The following is a 19738-nucleotide window of genomic DNA, read 5'->3' as shown; positions in this document are numbered from 1 at the left end:
GCATTTCCTCCCCAGACTAGAGAGACAATGGCCAATTTTTTTTTAAATGTGTGACTGAGTATTTCCAAAATCAAAACAATCTCCTCGTGCTTGAAGGACCTATTTACTACACAGGATATAATGAAAAGTTCAGTAGGCACTCTTTACTAGGCAAATAAGGCAGTATTTGAATCACAAGATATATTTTTTATTATCTGCTACCATGGTTTCAGTGATATGTAGAGCTTTTTCACTCATTAACTGTCAGGATATGAAGGACTGACAGCTTGTAAAGATAAAGATATTTTTATATTTTTGTATAGCTGTTTTTATAGATTTCTCAAAGGCTGAAGTTTTCAATCTAGAAGATGAGATTTGTATTGAATATTGAATTGCTGTTTCCTATCTAGTTTGTAAATAATCATGGTGCACTTGAGGGGTCTCTTGGGAGCAAGAATCACTATTCTGAAAAATGTATAAACTGGGACTTAGCTGCTGCATTTTGCCTTTCTTAAATAATTATATTTTGGAATGAAACCCCTGTTCTGTCCTCCTTGACAGGATATGCTTGTGTTGCAAAATAAATAAATAAACAAACAACACAAGAGCTTCCATGCCTTGGGCTGGGCCTCAGTGATACTAGTTCTTCTACATCCACTGCTTTTTTCCCAAATACCACTCAACATCTTTGACTAGAATGTGAGACCAACTTTGGAGTAATTCTAGCCAGTGAATCGCCACTTCCGTGGCTTATTCTCATTCTAGTGACTAGTAATTAACAAATTTAAAAGGTGGAAAAAATTTTTGCAAATTGTAAGTGGGAGCAAGTTCTTTGGTTGGTTTTGTGCTACTTGCCTTTCTAGACCTACTCAGCATTCACCCTTCTTTCATTCTAAGGATAACTTAATGAATCTTAGAGTAGGTAAAGGATGCCCCCTCAGCCTCTCATGATATCCCTCCTACTCCTTTTTAATCCAGAATATTTCATTTAATGCCTTAACTAATGAATCCAGCAACCAATAATTGTCCTTGGAGATGCTAGTACTTTAATCCAGGTATAGTAGTTTTCCCATTATTTCCTTGCTTGTCTCGTCCTCATATTTTCTCCTGACTTCCCTGCCTTAAAGCTCTTGATAGGGTTTTTGAGGGTCAGCAAAGTAACAGGTGAGTGAGTGAATAAACCTTAGGAAAAGGACCATTTTGTTTCTGAACACCATTCCCTTTTTTAGAAGAATATAGGCAAGCATGTAATAAGTTCTTGATAGGTAGATATATGACTGTGAGAGATGCACAAAGATGGAAATGGGAGGTGATAATTCCAGGTCTTCTTGGAAGACTGTAAATACCATTACAATGCCCCCACTCTCTTCCCCACAAAACAATGGTGTTTTCAGAACCTCAGAATTAGGAAGGGTTTTTATTTAAAGAGAGCTCAGTCTTCAGAAAAAGTCTGCAGTTTTGACAGAAATCTATAATCTCCAAAACTTTTAACCTTTCACCTTATCTCTGGAGAAACTGATCTATAAGAAATATAAGTAACTATGTACTATGTAGTTGTGAAAGGAATGGAGGAATCTGCGGGATAGTGAGCTCTCATCCTAACTATATCAGAAACATATTCTCAGTAGACCAACTTGCTTTGTATACACATGTAAATGAATAGAATGTTTTTAAGAATGTAATTATGTCAGTTTTAGTTTGGTTCTTTTAAATATAATATATATCTTTTCTACTTTTGAAAAATGGCTTCTTTTTAGAAATCTAAGGACAGAAGAAGCTTGGCAATTGAAAGGCAAAATGCATAAACTTGAAATAAATCAGTTACAATAATAAAATTAAAAAATTGTGAAGTAAAGATAATTAAAGCAGAGGATCAATTTTAGGAACCTGATAGAAAGGATTGATAGATTTGCAGCACTACTAATATCCAAGATATGGAAACAGACAAGCTACCCAAAACAGATGGATAGATACAAGACCTGTGGTGTATATATGTATGATGGAATACTACTCAGCTATAAAAAATAGAAATTCTTGCAATTTGCTGCTATATGGATGGAATTGGAGGGTACCATGCTGAGTAAAGGGAGTTATAAGGAACAGGATAAATACCAATTATCCCATTCATTTGTGGAGCATATAGAAACACAATAAGAGAAGAGATTGGTGAGAATAGACCCTGAAATTCTGCCAATACAGGTGTTCATGAGGGGTGGGGGTAATGAAAAAGAATGTAGAGACAGTGGTGGGGAATGTTGGTACTTCAATGGTGAAGATGAGAGATGACATTGTAAGTAATAGTAAATATTACCATTAATACTATTGTAAATTAATATTTAAGATGCTATAATGCCTTAATTAAAAGCAAAGCAAAGCAAAAATATTAAACTTGCATAGACCACAAACCATCGTTCTCTTTCAAATATGGAGGAGTAATCTCCTAATAGGCGGCTTGTTATCTGGAAGGGGAATGCCAGACAGCTCCCTGAACAGAAATGAAGCAGGAAGACTTGGGAAGGAAGAGGGCCAAACTGAGGAAGAGTCACACTTTTGGTAACTTGATCCTAAAGACAGATCCACAAAGTGAAAGACAGAAAAATGTTCCCACACCAAACAAGCACTTGGTCAGTCAGGGTCACTGGAGAATGAGGGGGATGTCCTGTAAAGAAAGAATCCATCCCAGTTCCAAATTTCTATCACCTTTTTTATTTGCTTTTCTAGAGATCTTTGAACCATGCACCATAAGGTGACCAGTTAGATGAGCAGTTTTATTAAGGTTAGCCAGACTTAATCAAGACTGAAATTATTGGTCACCTCCAGAAAAGACAGAGCTGGAGCTGTACCCCCAGATACAGAGTAAGAAACAGAGTAAGAGTCTAGGCAGAGCCGAAGTCCAAGACACAGCCCTAAATTACTCAAAAAGGAATAAGAGAAACATGACACCCTTGGAGGAAAAAATACCAGGGACTAAGCCTGAGATGGTCCATTTCTTAGTTATTAGATTATATTTTTTATTTTATTTACTTTATTTTTTGTTTTGGACCATGCTCACTGGTGCTCAGGGCTTACTCTTGTCCTTGTATTCAGGGATTGCTCCCAGCAAGGCTCAAAGAACCATATGTGAAGCTTGATTTCAAACCATGTTGGCTGTTTATGAGGCACATGCCCTAGCCACTATACTATCTCTTTGGTCGTGATATAGGACTTATAAGCAGATGTTCTATCTACATTCAAAGAGATGTAGGAAAACAGTCTTATAAAAAAAAGGAAGAAATTTTAAAATGAAGAAAAAAATCAAATTGACATTTTCATTGGTAAATATATCCAAAATAAGAGAATTTCATAATAGCTTACTAGAGAATAGATGTATAGGAAAGTTAGCCAGCTTGAAATTATATCAGTAGAATTGATTCAGCTGAAGAAGAGATAAAATTTTTTGGAAAAAAAAACAACACAGGGAAAATATATGAAACATATACCTTACACATAGATTTTCTCTAATTAATATTTTAAAGTACTTTACAAATCAATAAGAAAAGAACCAAAAGAATAAAAATAACCACACTACACCAATAAAGGATAATAAAGAGGCAATTTTCATAAGGAATACAACTTATCATTGCACCTGTGAAAATAGTTTTCGCTTCGCCTCTATTAAAAGCAAATGAAGATGACAAAGCAATGCCTTTACATGTTTCAGCCTGACATAGCTGAGAGCAGAGGCTGATACTCATTGTTGTATGATACCTATTTCTAGGGGTGGGAAAACAAGCACTCTGCAAACCACTGGTGGGTGTTGAATTGCTATGACATTGTGGAGGGCAATTTGGCAGTGAGAAGGAAGAACCTTTAAAAATATGCATACTCATTGAGTATTTCCACTTTTAGAAATTATTTCCATAAAAAATTAAGAGTGAGGGATTAAGGGGGGAAGGAGAGAGGAAAAAAATTAAGAGCGTACATGGGTGAACAGGGAAAGATATCCATGAAAGTGCTATTTGTAATAATAAAAATTATTAAAAATTGCTATTTGTATTAATAAAAATGAACATTATAAATTATAAAAATGATAAAAACTTACAGGAAGAAAAGGGTGATAAACTATGACCTCATCAAGCAACAGACTATCACAGAGCTTCCCAAAAGGATGAGCACATTCTGGGTTTGGAATGTGACCAGTTAGATGAGCAGTTTAATTAAGGTTAGTCAGACTTAATCAAGACTGGAATTATTGGCCACCCCCAGAAAAGACAGAGCTGGAGCTGTACCCCCCGATACAGAGTAAGAAACACCTAGTACAGCACCTAAGATTGCATGTAACCAACCCAGGTTCGGTGTCTAGAACCCCAGATGGTCTCCCAAACCTTGCCAGAAGTGATCCCTGAGTGCAGAGTAAGGAATAAGAGGCAGGAGTAAGTCCAGGAGTAAGTAGGAGTAGAAATAAGAGGCAGGAGTAAGTAGGAGTGGCCCCAAAACCAAAATAATTAAAAAGTAACAAGTAAATTCAACCTAACACTTTCCACTTACATGGAAAGATGTTTAAAATAAGATTCTAAAATATGAAGACATATTCGAATAAGAATTAGATTATAGGGGCTAGAGTAATAGCATAGTAAGTAGGGTGTTTGCCTTGCATTAGGCAGATCTGGGTTTGATCCCCAGCATTCTATATGATCTTGAACCTTGCAGGGGTGATTTCTGAGAGCAGAGTCAAGAGTAATCCCTGACTGTCACTGGGTGTGACCCAACCCCCCAAATAATTATGATATAAACTAGTCTTCATCTATCATTTATATATCTAAATATGTAGATATTTATATAATCTATAAATAATGTAATATATAATGTAATAAATGCTCCTGTATGTGTAATTTATATGAGTGCATAATATGTAACTATAATAAACTTATTTGTATTTAGAAAGTTACACATTAAAAATTCAGCAAAAGTCTTGATAATTCTATTATCGCAGGAAACCACCATTTAGGTAGCAATTTGATGTGCAATTGGATCAAGTTTTATATTGTGTATTTTTTAATGTTTTAATTTTCTATAAAGAGAATTACTCATTACTTCTAAAGTTTTGTAATTACCAAATAAATGATTATTTTAAATATGTGTGTTATAAAAGCAATAAAAATCAGTAAAGAAGGGGATTAGTATTATAAATGTTGATATGCATTCACTCGTTTCGTCTGCCCAATACCCATAACAGAAAAGTAATCATTCCCATTTGACAATTCTGGAAACTGAGGTCCAAGCAAATTAAGTGACTTTGTTCAAAGTCCCACTGAGGAAGAGGAGGATTTGCACCCAGACACTACCTGTGCTCTTAACGTTCAAACAATATTGTATCTCAATTTTAATTTCTGGATATCTATAAAATAATTATGAACTTGATCTCATTTGATAATTAAAATTCAATACACAGACATCTAAGGGTTATGAATGTAAACAGCATAAAGTTTCTGGAAGGATCTCAGATTATGTTAGCTTATTTCCTAGTTTACGTGCATAACTTATCCTTACTTATTTTTTATTATTTTATAATCAGAAAGAGATTGTTTTCATGTTTCATGCTGTGAGAGACTTTTTAGAGGAGCAGATAGGATGTGTTTGCCTGGCAGAGCTCTACGCTGTAAGGTGCCAGAAAAGGTAGAAGTGGCCCTGACTCATAGCAAATACATCATGACCTGACTGCATCCTTTGGGTAACATGGGGTGACAGAAACAAGGCAAGAGGGAAATCATGAGGTGAACAAACAAATCATTAAAAAAAATACCAGCCACAGACATGAGTGGGGAAGAAGAATTCTCACATCACTACCCTACTCAGAGAAGGATCATTACTATCTTTCTGGAAGCTATCAGCAACAGTCATCATAAATCTTTAGAATGTTCATTCTCTTTAACCCAAAAGATACTATTTCTAGGAAACTTTCTTGGGGATATTAACACAATATTTACATGGAATGATGCTCATCATGGACTCTTTACAATAGGAAGAAGGTAAAATTGATCACTAACATAGGGAATGGGAAATAAGTATAAGGAGGAAAAGAGAATGATTTACTCAATAGAAAATGTTACATATAAAATATTATTTGTGGGGGATAGAGGGTCTCCAAAGCATTGTTCAGTGGGCTTGAGGTCACTTCCAGTGATTCTCTGAGAATTGTGTCTGGGGTTTTATTCTTGGGCACAGCAGTGTCTGATACCACAGGCGTCACCCTCTATGATCCTGGAGGACAAGAGTCAGGATGGTGATGATGAGGAGAGTGTGTGGTACCCTGGATGGAAATGGGACCATAGGGCATGCACCCTAACTCCTGCACTGTCTCTCTGGCTCCTAAAATCATATCTTTTTTTTTTTTTTTTTTGGATTTTGGGTCACACCCGGTGACTCTCAGGGGTTACTCCTGGCTATGCGCTCATAAGTCGCTCCTGGCTTGGGGGACCATATGGGACGCCGGGGGATTGAACCTCGGTCCATCCTAGGCTAGCACTGGCAAGGCAGCAACTTACCTCTAGTGCCACTGCGCCGGCCCCCTAAAATCATATCTTTGAAACTTAATTAAATATTGGGAAATGTTCCTGATGCTTATAAAATCTTGTCAAAACCACATGATTTAAAATTGTGAAGTAGTTGGTTTTCAGGGACAGGGAAAAGTCAGATGTATCTATTATGCTTGCTAACAGATAACAAATTATTATTTGTTATTTCTGGCTCTATGCTCAGAAATCACTCTGGCAGGCTTAGGGGACCATATAGGATGCTGGGGATTGAACTCGTATCAGCTGTGTGGAAGGCAAATGTTCTGCCTGCTGTGCCATTGCTCCAGCCCCACAAATAACAGATTATTAACAGCATCTCAAATGTATAAATAAACAAGAAACCTGAGAAACAACTAAATATTAAACTTACACAAACAAAAAGTATACCATTTTGTGTTTTTATAGATTCTGGTATTTCCTATTATCATGAACAATATTTATCAGGGGCTGGAGAGATAGCAAGAAGGCAGGGTGTTTTCCTTGCATGCTCAAGGATTGTGGTTCAAATCCTGGCATCCCATATGGTTCCCCAAGCCTGCCAGGAGTGATTTCTGAGCATAGAGCCAGGAGGAACCCCTGAGCACTGCCGGATGTGACCCAAAAACAAAAAACAAAAACAAAAACTTTATCATAAAAATGATCTCCCTGGGGACTGAAGAGATAGTACTGGGGTTAAGGTGCTTGCCTGCCTTACATGTAATCAGCTCTGTTTTGAATTTCAAGGGGACCATTTACAGTCCCCTGAGCACCTCCAGATTTTACTCCAGAACACACAGCTAGGAATAACCCCTGATCACTGGTGGGTCTCTCTCTCTCTCTCTTTCTCTCTCTCTCTCTCTCTCTCTCTCTCTCTCTCTCTCTCTCTCACACACACACACACACACAAACACACACACACACAAACACACACACAAAGTTTCCACCACTGTCCCCCCAATTATATCCTAGAAGAACCATAATGCATCTTTTTGAATGGGTGTGACTTTAGTATCAGCTAACATTCTGGCAAAAGAAAGCATGAATAAGCCAGAGAAGTCGAACAGTGGGTAGGATATTTGCCTTGCACACTGCAGCCCCAGATTTAATCCTCAGCATCCTATATAGGCCCTTGAGTACTCCCAGGAGTGATTCCTGGATGTAGAGCCCGGAGAAGCCCCTGAGCATCATCAAGTATAGCCAAAATATCATGCAAGCAAATGGGAAAATACTATCTATGTATGAAAGATGCAAAAGAGGGGCAAAAAAGAAGAAAGTTGAATTTTACCCTTACTTGTTACAGACAAGAACCCCTAGGGGAAGGCAGTTGGCAAAATTTTTTTTAAAAAAATTAGATTTGTAATCTAATTTAGGGGGAATTAAAGAACAGGGAACAATGTATCCTGACTCTTGCCCAATGCATCCTGCCCCATTGGGAGTCAGAGGTGATTCTCCATCATTGAACCTGCTTAGCTTTTCAACTTCCCAAGGACATCATATTGGAAATTATGTTTGTCTCTGGCTGCCTCTTAACTCCCTTGCACCTTCCAACCCTGTATTCTGTTCCTATCTGAAACAATTTCAGGAGTAGAAGTTCAGGGAAAGGCCTAGTTGTAAATATTAGAACTTTCAGATTAAGTGCTCAAAGATGCAGATTCCTTCTCTTCTACCTCAAATAATTTCTTGAAGTCTAGAAACCACTGTACTAGAGACAACCACTGAGTTTCATTTGCCTATAAGTTCACAAGGACAGAAGATTTTTCTGAAAGATGATCTGGAGAAGTAAGGAAGCAGTATCTTACCTATCTCTTCTATGCTGGTAAGATATTGCTTCCCCCAGAATATCATTTCCTCACTTTTTATCTTCTCTTTTTGAGCTGTTTAACAAGGAATTTTGGTGGAAGAGTCCCCCAGTTTAATGCTTATGATTGAACCATGTCTTGGGAATCATTGTAATTGTTCTTATGGCCCCCATATGCGCCAATAACACCATGTGGCATTGCTTCTTATTTGCATAGGCACATTAAAATGGGAAAATAGTATAAATACAAATAAGATCCTATCTAATAGAGATTGGAACACACAAATCTTGTAGTGCAAAGGGACCTTACACCCTGAACATTGACATAACGACCTGGCACAGACCTCAGAAGAAAGGGCATATTCCATTCTCCCCTGAACCAGGAAAGCCATCCACGAAACATCCAGGCTGGTCTATAACATCACCTGGAAGCAATCCTCTACTACGGAAGACCTACACTGCTCAGACTTCGACCTGCTCAAAAGAGACTTCCCTTAACACTGAGAAGACTTAACAACAACAACGACCTGCTTACAGGACAGGGCTCCCTGCATTGCCCTTTGATTGTGAGGTGAAAGGAGAGGATGCTCCACATCCTGACTTCAATGTAAGATATGCAGATTCCAGGATCTTTAATACAGAAACATGATACCAACAACAGAGACTGTGTGAAAAATAAAAGTGTGTTGGCACTACAGACAATGTATTGGATTGGACGATCTAGCTTGCCTGGAGCCTAGACTTCGTCTTGTGCCAAGAAACTTCAGGGGTCTGGTCTCTTTGTACTTAGGCCAACGTTATTTCTTTCCATGTCCCTCATATTTTGGTGGGCCTATGCAAACAACAATTGCCACTCTAACACCATTTTTACTGTGCTCCTTTGACTCTAATCCTTAAAAAGAACTCACTTAAAATTTGAGGTTAACTTAAGCTAATATGCATGTATATGGAAATGTAAGAAAATACTATGCCTGTAATGTTTAAGGAGTTACGTAAGTTTTATGGCTTTAGATTGCCTTGTGTACTGTTAAGAAATATTATAATGGGTTACAATCTGGGGACTTGAGGAACAAAGTAATTGTACATGGATTCTGTCTTATTTATCTTAATGTTCTTTGGCTGAAATTTCAAAGTTAAGATATCAGCAAGGGGACTTCTGAGAATTATGTTATGGGTGATTGTCCTTCCACTGTAACTTTACCTTGTCCTCTTTCTTTGCACCCTTGTTCTCATAATTAAAAATAAAAATTAAAAAAAAAAGAAACCAATATGTGGATCCAAGAATGTGATGAAGAAAATAAAATATTTTATGAATTAAAAAAAAAAGAATATCATTTCCTGACATATCAAGAGTATGCTAGTCACACCTCTGTGATATTTCTAAACCTCATACAGAATGCATCAGGTTGACATTTATGTTACAACCACCCATCTTCTCACACAGCTGTGTACTTCCGTAGTGTGACTCATGCATTCATTGTACTACTCTTGGCCACCTACTGTCTAGTGCAGGGTCTGGCCCACAGAATAAGTGTCATCAAGCTAGTTGCAAGCAAAATTTTAGTCAAGCCAGAAATTTTCAGATCAAGATTATCTTGGCCAAACTGTTATAAATCATGGGGATAATGGCTTAGTGACTGAGCAGCCTCCAGACCTCCTTTATTTATTATGGTTCTTTCTGGAAACCCTATAGAAGAAGCTGCCTGAAATTATTCCTCAAAAAGCATCCTGCCTCTCAAGAAGTGAGTACTAAAGAACCTTTTTTTTTGGGGGGGGGTGTTTGGGTTTTGGGCCACACCCAGTGATGCTCAGGAGTTACTTCTGGCTATGAGCTCAGAAATCGCTCCTGGCTTGGGGGACCATATGGGATGCCAGAGATAGAATCCAGGTCTGTCCTAAGTCAGCCACATACAAAGCAAAAATCCTATCACTATGCTACCACTCTGGCTCCCTGAACCTGTAAAATTTAACTTGGCAAAATTACCTAGAATAAAAGAACACTTCACTAGATTCTTTGAATATGAAAACAAGAAAGAACTAGAGGAAATTTCTGAGGTCTCTTGACTTATCCATTTGTTTATATCTAGAAGGACTAAGGAATTTCTCAACTTGTTATTATTTCTTCTCTCTAGACTTTGTTTTTTCATTTCTGCAATGAGCAGATATCACTATCAGAGCCCCATTTCTACTGTTCTTATGCTTGGGAGAGTCGGGCTATAGGAAATTTGTGTTCCCTGGGCCCGGAGAGATAGCACAGTGGTGTTTGCCTTGCAAGCAGCCTATTCAGGACCAAAGGTGGTTGGTTCGAATCCCGGTGTCCCATATGGTCCCCCGTGCCTGCCAGGAGCTATTTCTGAGCAGACAGCCAGGAGTAACTCCTGAGCACCGCGGGTGTGGCCCAAAAACAAAAAAAAAAAAATTTTTTTTTGTGTTCCCTCTCCTAGCATGGATATCAATTCACAAGTTGACTTTAGGCAAGTCTTTTCCCTTCACTTAGGCAATAACTATTCTTTAGAGAAAAGCTGGCCTGTGAACCACAGAGCCAAGTCTCACCACCTGGTTGGTTGGATCACATCCAGCTTAACCAGAGCTTGGGCTGCTGTACAGCCCACACAATCAAGAAAATCCCAAGGTAAGAACTGTCAGAGTTCTCAAAAAATTTGTCAAGAATAAGAAGAAGGCTCTCTGGCACCTCTTTGGTGCTTTGAACTTACAAAACTGCCCAGGTTTAAATTCTAGCTTTGCGGTTTTCTAGTTCTTTCCCCTTGGAAAGGTGACTGTGTCTTCATTTTCTCAGTTATAAAATGGGAATGATCATACTAATGCCTAACTCATCATTCAGAAGAGTAAGGGTAAGCTCTTAGTATAGTAACTGGTACAAAATAATTGCTCAATAAACCACTAATAATACTAATAAGCACTTTCAGGTGCTTAATTGATGTGATCTTTCCATTCTCTTACTTTAGGCAAATCTGGACAAGATTCTAAAGAAGCTTTCAACATTGCAACATATAAAGATTTAGATAGAAGGTTTTATCCAAGCCCAAATTTGGTCTTGTAATAAGATAGTATTATTTCCAGACAGAAACTCACTCCTGGGGTAATCTCACTATCCCTTCCCCAAAGGATCAATGTATAAGGTATGGGCTAGTCATGTTGGGGTGGGGAGGAAGTTCTCATATAAAAGTGGGGTGAGATGAAGCTGTAGCAAATTAAATAATTAAAGCTCATGAGAGACTTAAACGATCAGTCTTCTCTTTCTTTTTTTGCGGGAGGTGGGATGTTTGGTCTATACTGGACTGTACTTAGGGCTTACTACTGGCTCTGTGCTCAGGAATCACTTCTATAAAGGATTGAGAGACCATATGGGTTCAGAGTTATAGCACAAGTGACAGATCCTTTCATCTCACTAATGATGGAATAAGCAACAGAAAGATAAGCTGTATACATGGATCCAGAAGTGGGGGGCAGAATTTCTTGTCCTCATACCATCCAGAGCAGGTTTTCATGGTAGCTCTCAAGTCCAAAGGTTCAGCAGAGGCTGGGAGTAAGGGTCAGAATGTGGCATTGATGAGATCCCTCACAAAAATCAGAGCTTTGTGGTTTGACATGATTGGGAGGAAGGGAAACAGAAGGAGGGTAGGATAGTGGATATATCTGAAAAGTGTCCAAGGCCCCTATTGCCACAAGATGATTTTATTTGGAATGAGTTATGAAGTTAATTCGGGTAAGGGTGTTAACCAGAAACCAAGAGGTCTAGGTTCTAATTCCAAATTTATTTTGAAAACCTTTGAAGACTCCCAAAATATTCTGGTCTGAACCACTTGGCCAGGAGCATCACACACTATCTTATTCCTAAAAAGCTACTAAAGTAATAAGTTCCTCCATCCTATCCTCTAACAGCACTGATACCACTCTCAGTAGAGGTCAAGTCTTGATCTCTCTGGTTTCTCTGAAATTCCTGGGCAGGCAGTAATAAAGGCTACACCAACAAGCATCTTTAATCCAAAACAACCATTTTGCTGGAACAATCAATCTCTGATTAGGGAAAGAAACCAAAGTCAGGGATGGCTTCGCCTCAGTGATCAGAACAGGCTGCCTTGGGGTTTTTGGATACAGATAGTTAAAAAGGCCCTCATAATATGAGAACTTGGGGAAAATAAACTTTCTGTAAGTTAGCGATGTCAATAGAAAAAGGCATAGCAAGGATGCCTTAAGGTAAGATTTTTGTCCCATTAAATTCTAGACTCCATTAATTACCCACAGTCCAGATGGAAGGGATCACAAAGCTTAGATCACAAAGTTTCATTGTTGTTGTGGGGTTGTTATTTGTTTTAACATATATTTTTGGTAATTTTTATTTTTCTTTAACTTTATTCCACTAGTTATACTAAATACATTTCAGTAAAATTGGATTGGTTTAATTTGGAAATAATATTTTTTTTGTCCCACGAGCATCACCAAGAGTGATCCTTGAGCCAAGAGTTAGAGGAAGCCCTGAGCACCACTGAGAGTGGTCCTAAATTCCTCTCCTAAATAATATTTTATATAAAATATCACAAAATTTAATAGTTAAAAATGAATGATAGAGCTTAAAAATTAACTTATGCCTCTCTCTCTCTATATATATGTGTGTGTGTGTGTGTGTGTGTGTGTGTGTGTGTGTGTGTGCATGTGAGTGATAATGAGTATGTAAGTGTCATTTGGAATGGCTTAAGATAAGAATGTTTTCTTTTTTTTTCCTCTACCCGATCCCCACACCCTTGTCTTAATGGCTCTGGGATCCCACCACTCACTGACCTTAGGATCCCAAAGTCACAGACTCTTCAATCCAGAGACTGCCAGACTCTCAACCCAGACCTCAGACCCCCGACCTAGTAGGACCCAAACCCCTGACTCAGTGGATTCTAGACCCCCCACCCAGCCCATCCAGACCCCTGACCTAGTGGACCTCAGATGACCGACCCAGGGACCCCAGACTCTCAACAGAGAACTCAGAACTTTAGACTGACCCAGCATACTTTAGACAACCCACTCAGTAGAACCCAGACCCCCAGCTCAGTGGACCCAGAATCCTGATCCAGTGAACTCCTGACCCTTGACAGAGACCCAAGACTCCAACCAAGTGGGCCCCAGACTTCGACCCAGTAGGACCCAGACCCCCACCCAGTAGACTCATAAACCTGACTCATCAGACTCAGATCCTTGACCCAGCAACCTCAGACCCCCGACAGAAACCCCCAAACCCTGACCCAATGGGCCCCAGAACCTTGACCCAGTGACCCCAGACTCCCCACCCAGCCTGGCATCTGCTGAGTCACTGCCTACCCCAAGATAAGAATTATTAACAGATGAATTAAGTATCTGGTATGTGTATATAAAGATTGATATATATATATATATAAACAGATAAAGACATCATTATTTTTAGTTGTCATCTGGTAACAAATTGGCATATGGTCTAACCTTCAGTAGCTGTCATAATATCTATTTTGTGTCAGTGTGCTGCTAAATGAAGTTACAGATATTATGTCAATAAGTTTTCTATAACCTTCTTCCAGTTGGCATCTCTTTCTATTACAGTTATTAGGAGCGTATAAACACATTAATTCAAGGCATATTTATGGTGAAAAATAGACATGCCCAATTATATCTAAAACTTCTTTCCATTTGGAATCTTGAAGAAACTAACTTTAAAAAATCAACATAGTGACATAAGACGTGTATGTATAACAAAAAATAGGTTGTATTTTTTATGTAAGCTATAATATGGTCATAGGTGAAGCCCATGGTCCTATGGGCTACCTGAGATAAATTTATAATAATCACTCAATCATTTTAATGTTTCTTCTAACTACCTGAACAGCCAACAGGCCCTATTCAGGATACTTTAACAGAACCCAGAATTCTTTCTCTGGATTCAGCCCTCCATTGGGCAGCCAGAGACAACAACCATCAGACTTTGTGGAACCCTGGGCAGAGAGCTAGTGGGGTCTTGCTAGGTGTATGCTCAGCACTGTCTTCATTTCAAGGGTAAATCATATGCAAACACATCTTTGTCTGGATCTAGGAGAGCAAGAACATACTTGGGGGTCAGAAAGGGTCAGGCACTCACCACACACTGTCAGTGCTTCTTTCTATTGGCCTGCCAGATGCATCGTAGTACACATCTACTAAGAGATTTCGGTCGGTGTCATGAGCTGAGTTGAAGTTGGTGATCACACGGGAGGGAATGCCTAAACACCGCATCACTGCAAAGCAAGAGGAGAATCTGAGGATTTGGTACCTTTGGTACCACAAAAACAGTACCTTTGAGGCATCCGTGGTGCTGTTTACAGGTCCAGAAAAGGTACCTCACCTGTGTTGAGAGTTCCAGCAAAGACCCAGCACTGGCCAAATCGAACTGGTTTGAATCCATTTTTCCGCCAATCCTTAAGGATCTCCACACTGCCATTCCAGATCCTTGGGTCTACACCGCCTGAGTAATTGCCACTCCAGTTTCCAGCAAGCACACCATTGTCATCATTGCCATTGACCTGGGCAGGAAAGAAAAACCCTCCTAAATGAGCCTAGAGAGTGAGATTCTGGGTTCAGGGGAAAAGCGGGGGAAAGTGACATTTTTGTGTGTGTCTTTTTAGGTGATTTGGGAATGAGCATTGTCATAATGGGAGTATAGAGTTATTTGTAAATTTCAAAGAACTTTGCTTAAATAAGGTTTCTCTAGCCCACATGTCCTCTATGTGACTCCTATGGAAAACCAAAGCTTCATGTCTTCTTATGGAATGGCAAGGCTGAGCCAGCAGTCCTACCTTGGAAAGCTTCTTGCTAGAATTCCTGAGTTGTCATGAATACCTGCCTGGAGGTGTAAGGTTTGAAATTCTCTTTCAGTGAAACTTTTCACATTAGCAACTAATTTCTTCTTGAGAAGAATAAGGATGAAATGCATTTTTTCAGTTATTCCTTGGTTCTATCTTTCATTTATTATCAGGTGTGATTCTGATATAAGGCGCCCAACTTGGAGGCAGTTGGGAGAGAGCACTGGGCCAGGAACTCAGAGATCTGACTGAGTTCCACTGTCCTTTAAAGAGATGGTATGAACTATATTATCTGTGATTTTTCAACTAATCTGTGCAAGAGATGTGAAGCAAGACTGACTGGCTTCAAGCAAGACTGACTGGGGTGATTGCCAAAGTGATGATGGGTATATAGAAGTTCATTATGCTTTCTTTTATACTCTTGTGTTGGTCCCACTTTTCCATAATAAAACATAAAAGAGAGAGAAATCTGTGCAACGTGCCCTGTCTTGCCTCCTGTCATTGTGGTGATCGTGGGAGATTCCTTTCACCTCTCCAGGCCTATGTTCTTCACTTTCTAAGACTTGGGGAAAGTTAAAAATAGGGAAATGCTCAGGTTCTTTAATAAGCTACAGAGTCAGAGTTTAAAACACTAAAATTGACATTTATCCCTAACTGTACTGGGCAAGTTCTCCCAGGGCTCTGCCACCTGCCAGTCTATGAGTACCTGTGGGTGAACATTGCAAAGAATGTACAGTCAAGGGCAGGGGAGATGTTCAAAGGGTTGAAAAACAGACTTTGCATGCAGGAGATTCAGGCTCTATACCTGGTCACATGTCTTCCAAGCACCTCCAGATATGGTCCAAACCCAAACCTCCATGAAAAACAATCAGACAAACGAAAAGAATAGTCTGGAAACAAAAGAATCCATGACAAGACAAGTCTGCCTGATCTTACTTGGTGCCTTTATGCATCAGGGAGCTAGGCATCTTTTGCAGAGGAGCCTGCATTGGAATGGCAAGATCTGCAGGTGAGATGGAAGATGGGGCCACTCGCCCCTAGCTCCTGAGTCAGTGGTGCTCCAGCACCAAAGTGGTAATCAGCAGAGTGATCTCTTGCTGAAAGCTGAACATTTCAAAGCCCTGCTTAGGCCATAATTAGCTATGACCCCACCCAGCTAGAAGGTCTGGAGAGAGCAGTAGGGAGGGGCAAGGAAATTGGCACTCAGGTAGAATGGTTTGTCCAGAGGGAGAGGGTGAGTCAGCAGCTATGGGATCCAGCTGGCTCCCCACCCTCCAGCCTGCTGAGGAGGCTTGCTCCCTATGTTACTCTACTGCCAGTTTACATTGACCTCAGCCTTGCTTTTATCCCACTAAATTATTATCTCTTGGTTTTTTCAGCTTCAACTAAAACCCCACTTGTCACTCTTCCCAGAGATTCTGGCTCTTAGCTATCTCCAAGTTCCCTGGGCTCCCCATTCCTCTCCCAAGACTCAATTCAAGACATCTTTTAAGAGGCCTTCAGAAGTACTCCCATATGGTTGTCATGAACTTGGCAGGTTGCTCAAATGTCTAACCATCTAACTAGCTCATTAGCATGGTGATTCTTTGGCTCAAAAGAGACTGAGAACACTAACCACCACCACCAAAAGAGCTAAACAGATTTCCGGGTAATTACTTTGTTTCAGAGAGTTCAAGAGCAATCTGGTTATTAGTTTGTTCATTAGTGGCTTCGAGAATATTCATTGCCAATGTGGACACTTTCTGATGAAGGTGGTGCCTACACACTGAATATGGAGGAGGGAGATGGTCTTTGGGGATCTGGCTCTGATTGTGTGTGTGTGTGTGTGTGTGTGTGTGTGTGTGTGTGTGTGTGTGTGTGTGTGTGTTTTAGCAAGGACAAGTTTCTCACATGGAGGACTGGGTGAGCAGGCAGCTGGAGAACATGAATGGGTTGATTCACAACTGAGAACCTGCCACTACAGCCATGGGTCCTCCAGTTTTGCCACTGAAATCATGAGTGAGTTTGCCTGCTGTTGCCTTTTCAACCTGGCACTAGAACATTCAAAGATGTTTTGGAATGGATGACCAAGGCAATGGAAGATAACTCTTTGTATGTATTAGGGTAATTCTACCTCTTTCTCTGGATGCTTGGTGATGAGTAGGCTTAAATTTGTATACTGTCAAAGCCAGTAGAAACCAGGATAGAGAACTAGCAGAAATGCTTGTCTTGCATACAGCAGACCCCAGTTTGATCCCTGCAATGCATTTGCTCCCCTGAGCACTACCAGAAGTGATTCCTGAGCAGAGCCAGGATATAACCCTGAGAACTACTGGTTGTGGCCCAAAACCAAAAATAAACAAATATATCTAGTGGAGATCAAAGGGGCAAATTCCTTTGTGGCCTGAAAACAACCTCAAGATTCCACAGATAGGACTTTTCAGCAAGACACAACTGGCTCCACTTTGGTCTCTCCCTCACACAATCCTTTAATTTAAAGGAGCCTCCTGTTCCAAATAATAATAACATCGACTGTATTTCCTGAGGCTTCAATGAATAAGATGATGTTTGGGCAGAGCACAAATGCCTAACCATCGTTGAACTGAATATAGGATAACAATTATTCATCACGGCCTTTCCCTGCACTCACCATAGCACTCAGCACCCGAACGACATACTTGGGGTCATTTCTGCGGGCCACATCAGTCGTGGGGTCACGGCGAAAATTCAAACTGTGGTCCAGGATGGAGAGGCAAATGTTGAGAATGTTTTCTTCAAACTGTTCAAATTAAAACAGATGTCATGATGGAGGAAATGACAAGTGGTGTGAATAAAGGAGAAATCCAAGAGCAATAGAAAGCACCCCTGGATTGAGAATTCTTTATTTTTATTAATATCTTTATTTAAACACCTTGATTACAAATATGATTGTAGTTGGGTTTCAGTCATGTAAAGAACACTCCCCTTCACCAGTGCAACAGTCCCATCACCAATGTCCCAAATCTCCCTCCTCCCCACCCCACCCCCACCTGTACTCTAGACAGGCTTTCTAGGCTTTCTACTTCCCTCATTCATTCACTTTGTTATGATAGTTCTCAATGTAGTTATTTCTCTAACTGCACTCATCACTCTTTGTGGTGAGCTTCATGTCATGAGCTGGACCTTCCAGCCCTCCTCTCTTTGTCTCTGAGAATTATTGCAAAAATATCTTTCATTTTTCTTAAAACCCATAGATGAGGGAGACTATTCAGCATCTATCTCTTTCCCTCTGACTTATTTCACTCAGCATAAAGATTCCATGTACATCCATGTATAGGAAAATTCTTAAGGTGCCACCACCCAACCTTGCTGTTATGCTGTCAGTTCATCCAGAATCCTGACATGTGGGACCCAGTGTTGCAGGTCCTAAAGGAAATAGGACTCACAATCCCTTAGCCTTGAAATCTCCATCTGTATAACAAGATATTGGCCCCAGCTCACCTCCAAGTTCCCATCAGCTTTGATTGTGGTATATATTTAGACTACTGGGGAGCTGATTCTGAAGATAACATACTTCATTAAAAGAGGAATTGAAGCTGTTTTCACAAATAACTGATATGTAATAACTGCTTCTCAAATGGAGATCAGCTCTCTTGCCTTAGGTCTTGAGTCATTTCTACAGCTTCTAGTCTTCTTCCCCACCCTCAGAAATAACTGGAGAGTTCTCCAGTTATCTCTCTATCTTCTTGACTTTTTCCTAGTTCCTGATCAAGAGTTTCTTCCTAAGGGAGACTTCTGACTGTGCCATCAAAAATCACCCCATAACAAATACAAGACGATTTCATCTGTGGTATATAGAGATGCAAGAAAAGGGAATAGACAGTATCTGGTGGTGGCAAACCCTTGGCCCTGGATTCCTTTACTGACAAAGTCAAATAAGGAGGTTAGGGGATAGTGAAGAGGGCAACAAATACTGCAAGAACATTGGTGAAGGGTCTTAGGCATTTTGCCTAAGACAAGCAAGGCAACTCCATACATCAGAACTATAAGCATCAATGCTATTGGGAAACTGTGGCCCAAAGTATAATAATTACTTAATAAACAAAGAGTTTGGGGCCAGAGTAATAGCACACTGGGCAGGGCATTTGCCTTGTATGCAGCTGACCTGGGTTTTATCCCAGCATCTCATATGGTCTCCCAAGCCTGCCAGGAGTGATTCCTGGGTACAGAAGCAGAAGTAAATCTCAAGTACTGTTGGGTGTGTCCCCTCCAAATTACAGTTTTCCAAGATTTGAGGGTGGGTATAGAAGGAGTCTTGAGACATTGACAGAAGTGTGCTGACACTGGTAGTGGATGTGGAATTAAAAAGGGAAAAATAGTTTCCCTGTCTCTTAATACACTATGCCTTACCTGCTTCCCCTTGTCTTTCAAAAAATTTGACACAGAGGCTCAATATATAAAAACTATTGTACACTTGTTCTGGTTGTTTCAGAATAGCACCTGAAGAGGGGAAGAATAGGTACCTATTCACCTGATCCTGGATACCCCCTTACCCACATACATATATAGGCAGGCAGCCCATTTACCTGCTGGGAACAAGAAAAGAAAAAGTGATACCCTGAAAAGGTTTCCAGGATGATAAAAACCTAGGTACA

The 19738-nt window shown here is 39.9% G+C and overlaps 1 protein-coding gene across 1 annotated transcript in view; it reads right to left on the bottom strand.

Moving 5' to 3' along the window:
- The window catches only part of TGM3 (transglutaminase 3), a 35928-nt gene that overhangs the window by 13986 nt on the left and 2204 nt on the right, over positions 1 to 19738 (bottom strand). The window contains exons 5-7 of the mRNA XM_049780008.1: positions 17755 to 17883; positions 14669 to 14846; positions 14426 to 14561 (exon numbers count right to left, since the gene is read on the bottom strand). Of these exons, the coding sequence (XP_049635965.1) occupies positions 14426 to 14561; positions 14669 to 14846; positions 17755 to 17883 (443 nt within the window). The remainder of the gene's footprint in view (positions 1 to 14425; positions 14562 to 14668; positions 14847 to 17754; positions 17884 to 19738) is intronic.

This window comes from Suncus etruscus, chromosome 9 (assembly GCF_024139225.1).
Source record: "Suncus etruscus isolate mSunEtr1 chromosome 9, mSunEtr1.pri.cur, whole genome shotgun sequence".
NCBI lineage: Eukaryota > Metazoa > Chordata > Mammalia > Eulipotyphla > Soricidae > Suncus > Suncus etruscus.
This window is presented reverse-complemented; position numbering and strand designations above follow the sequence as displayed.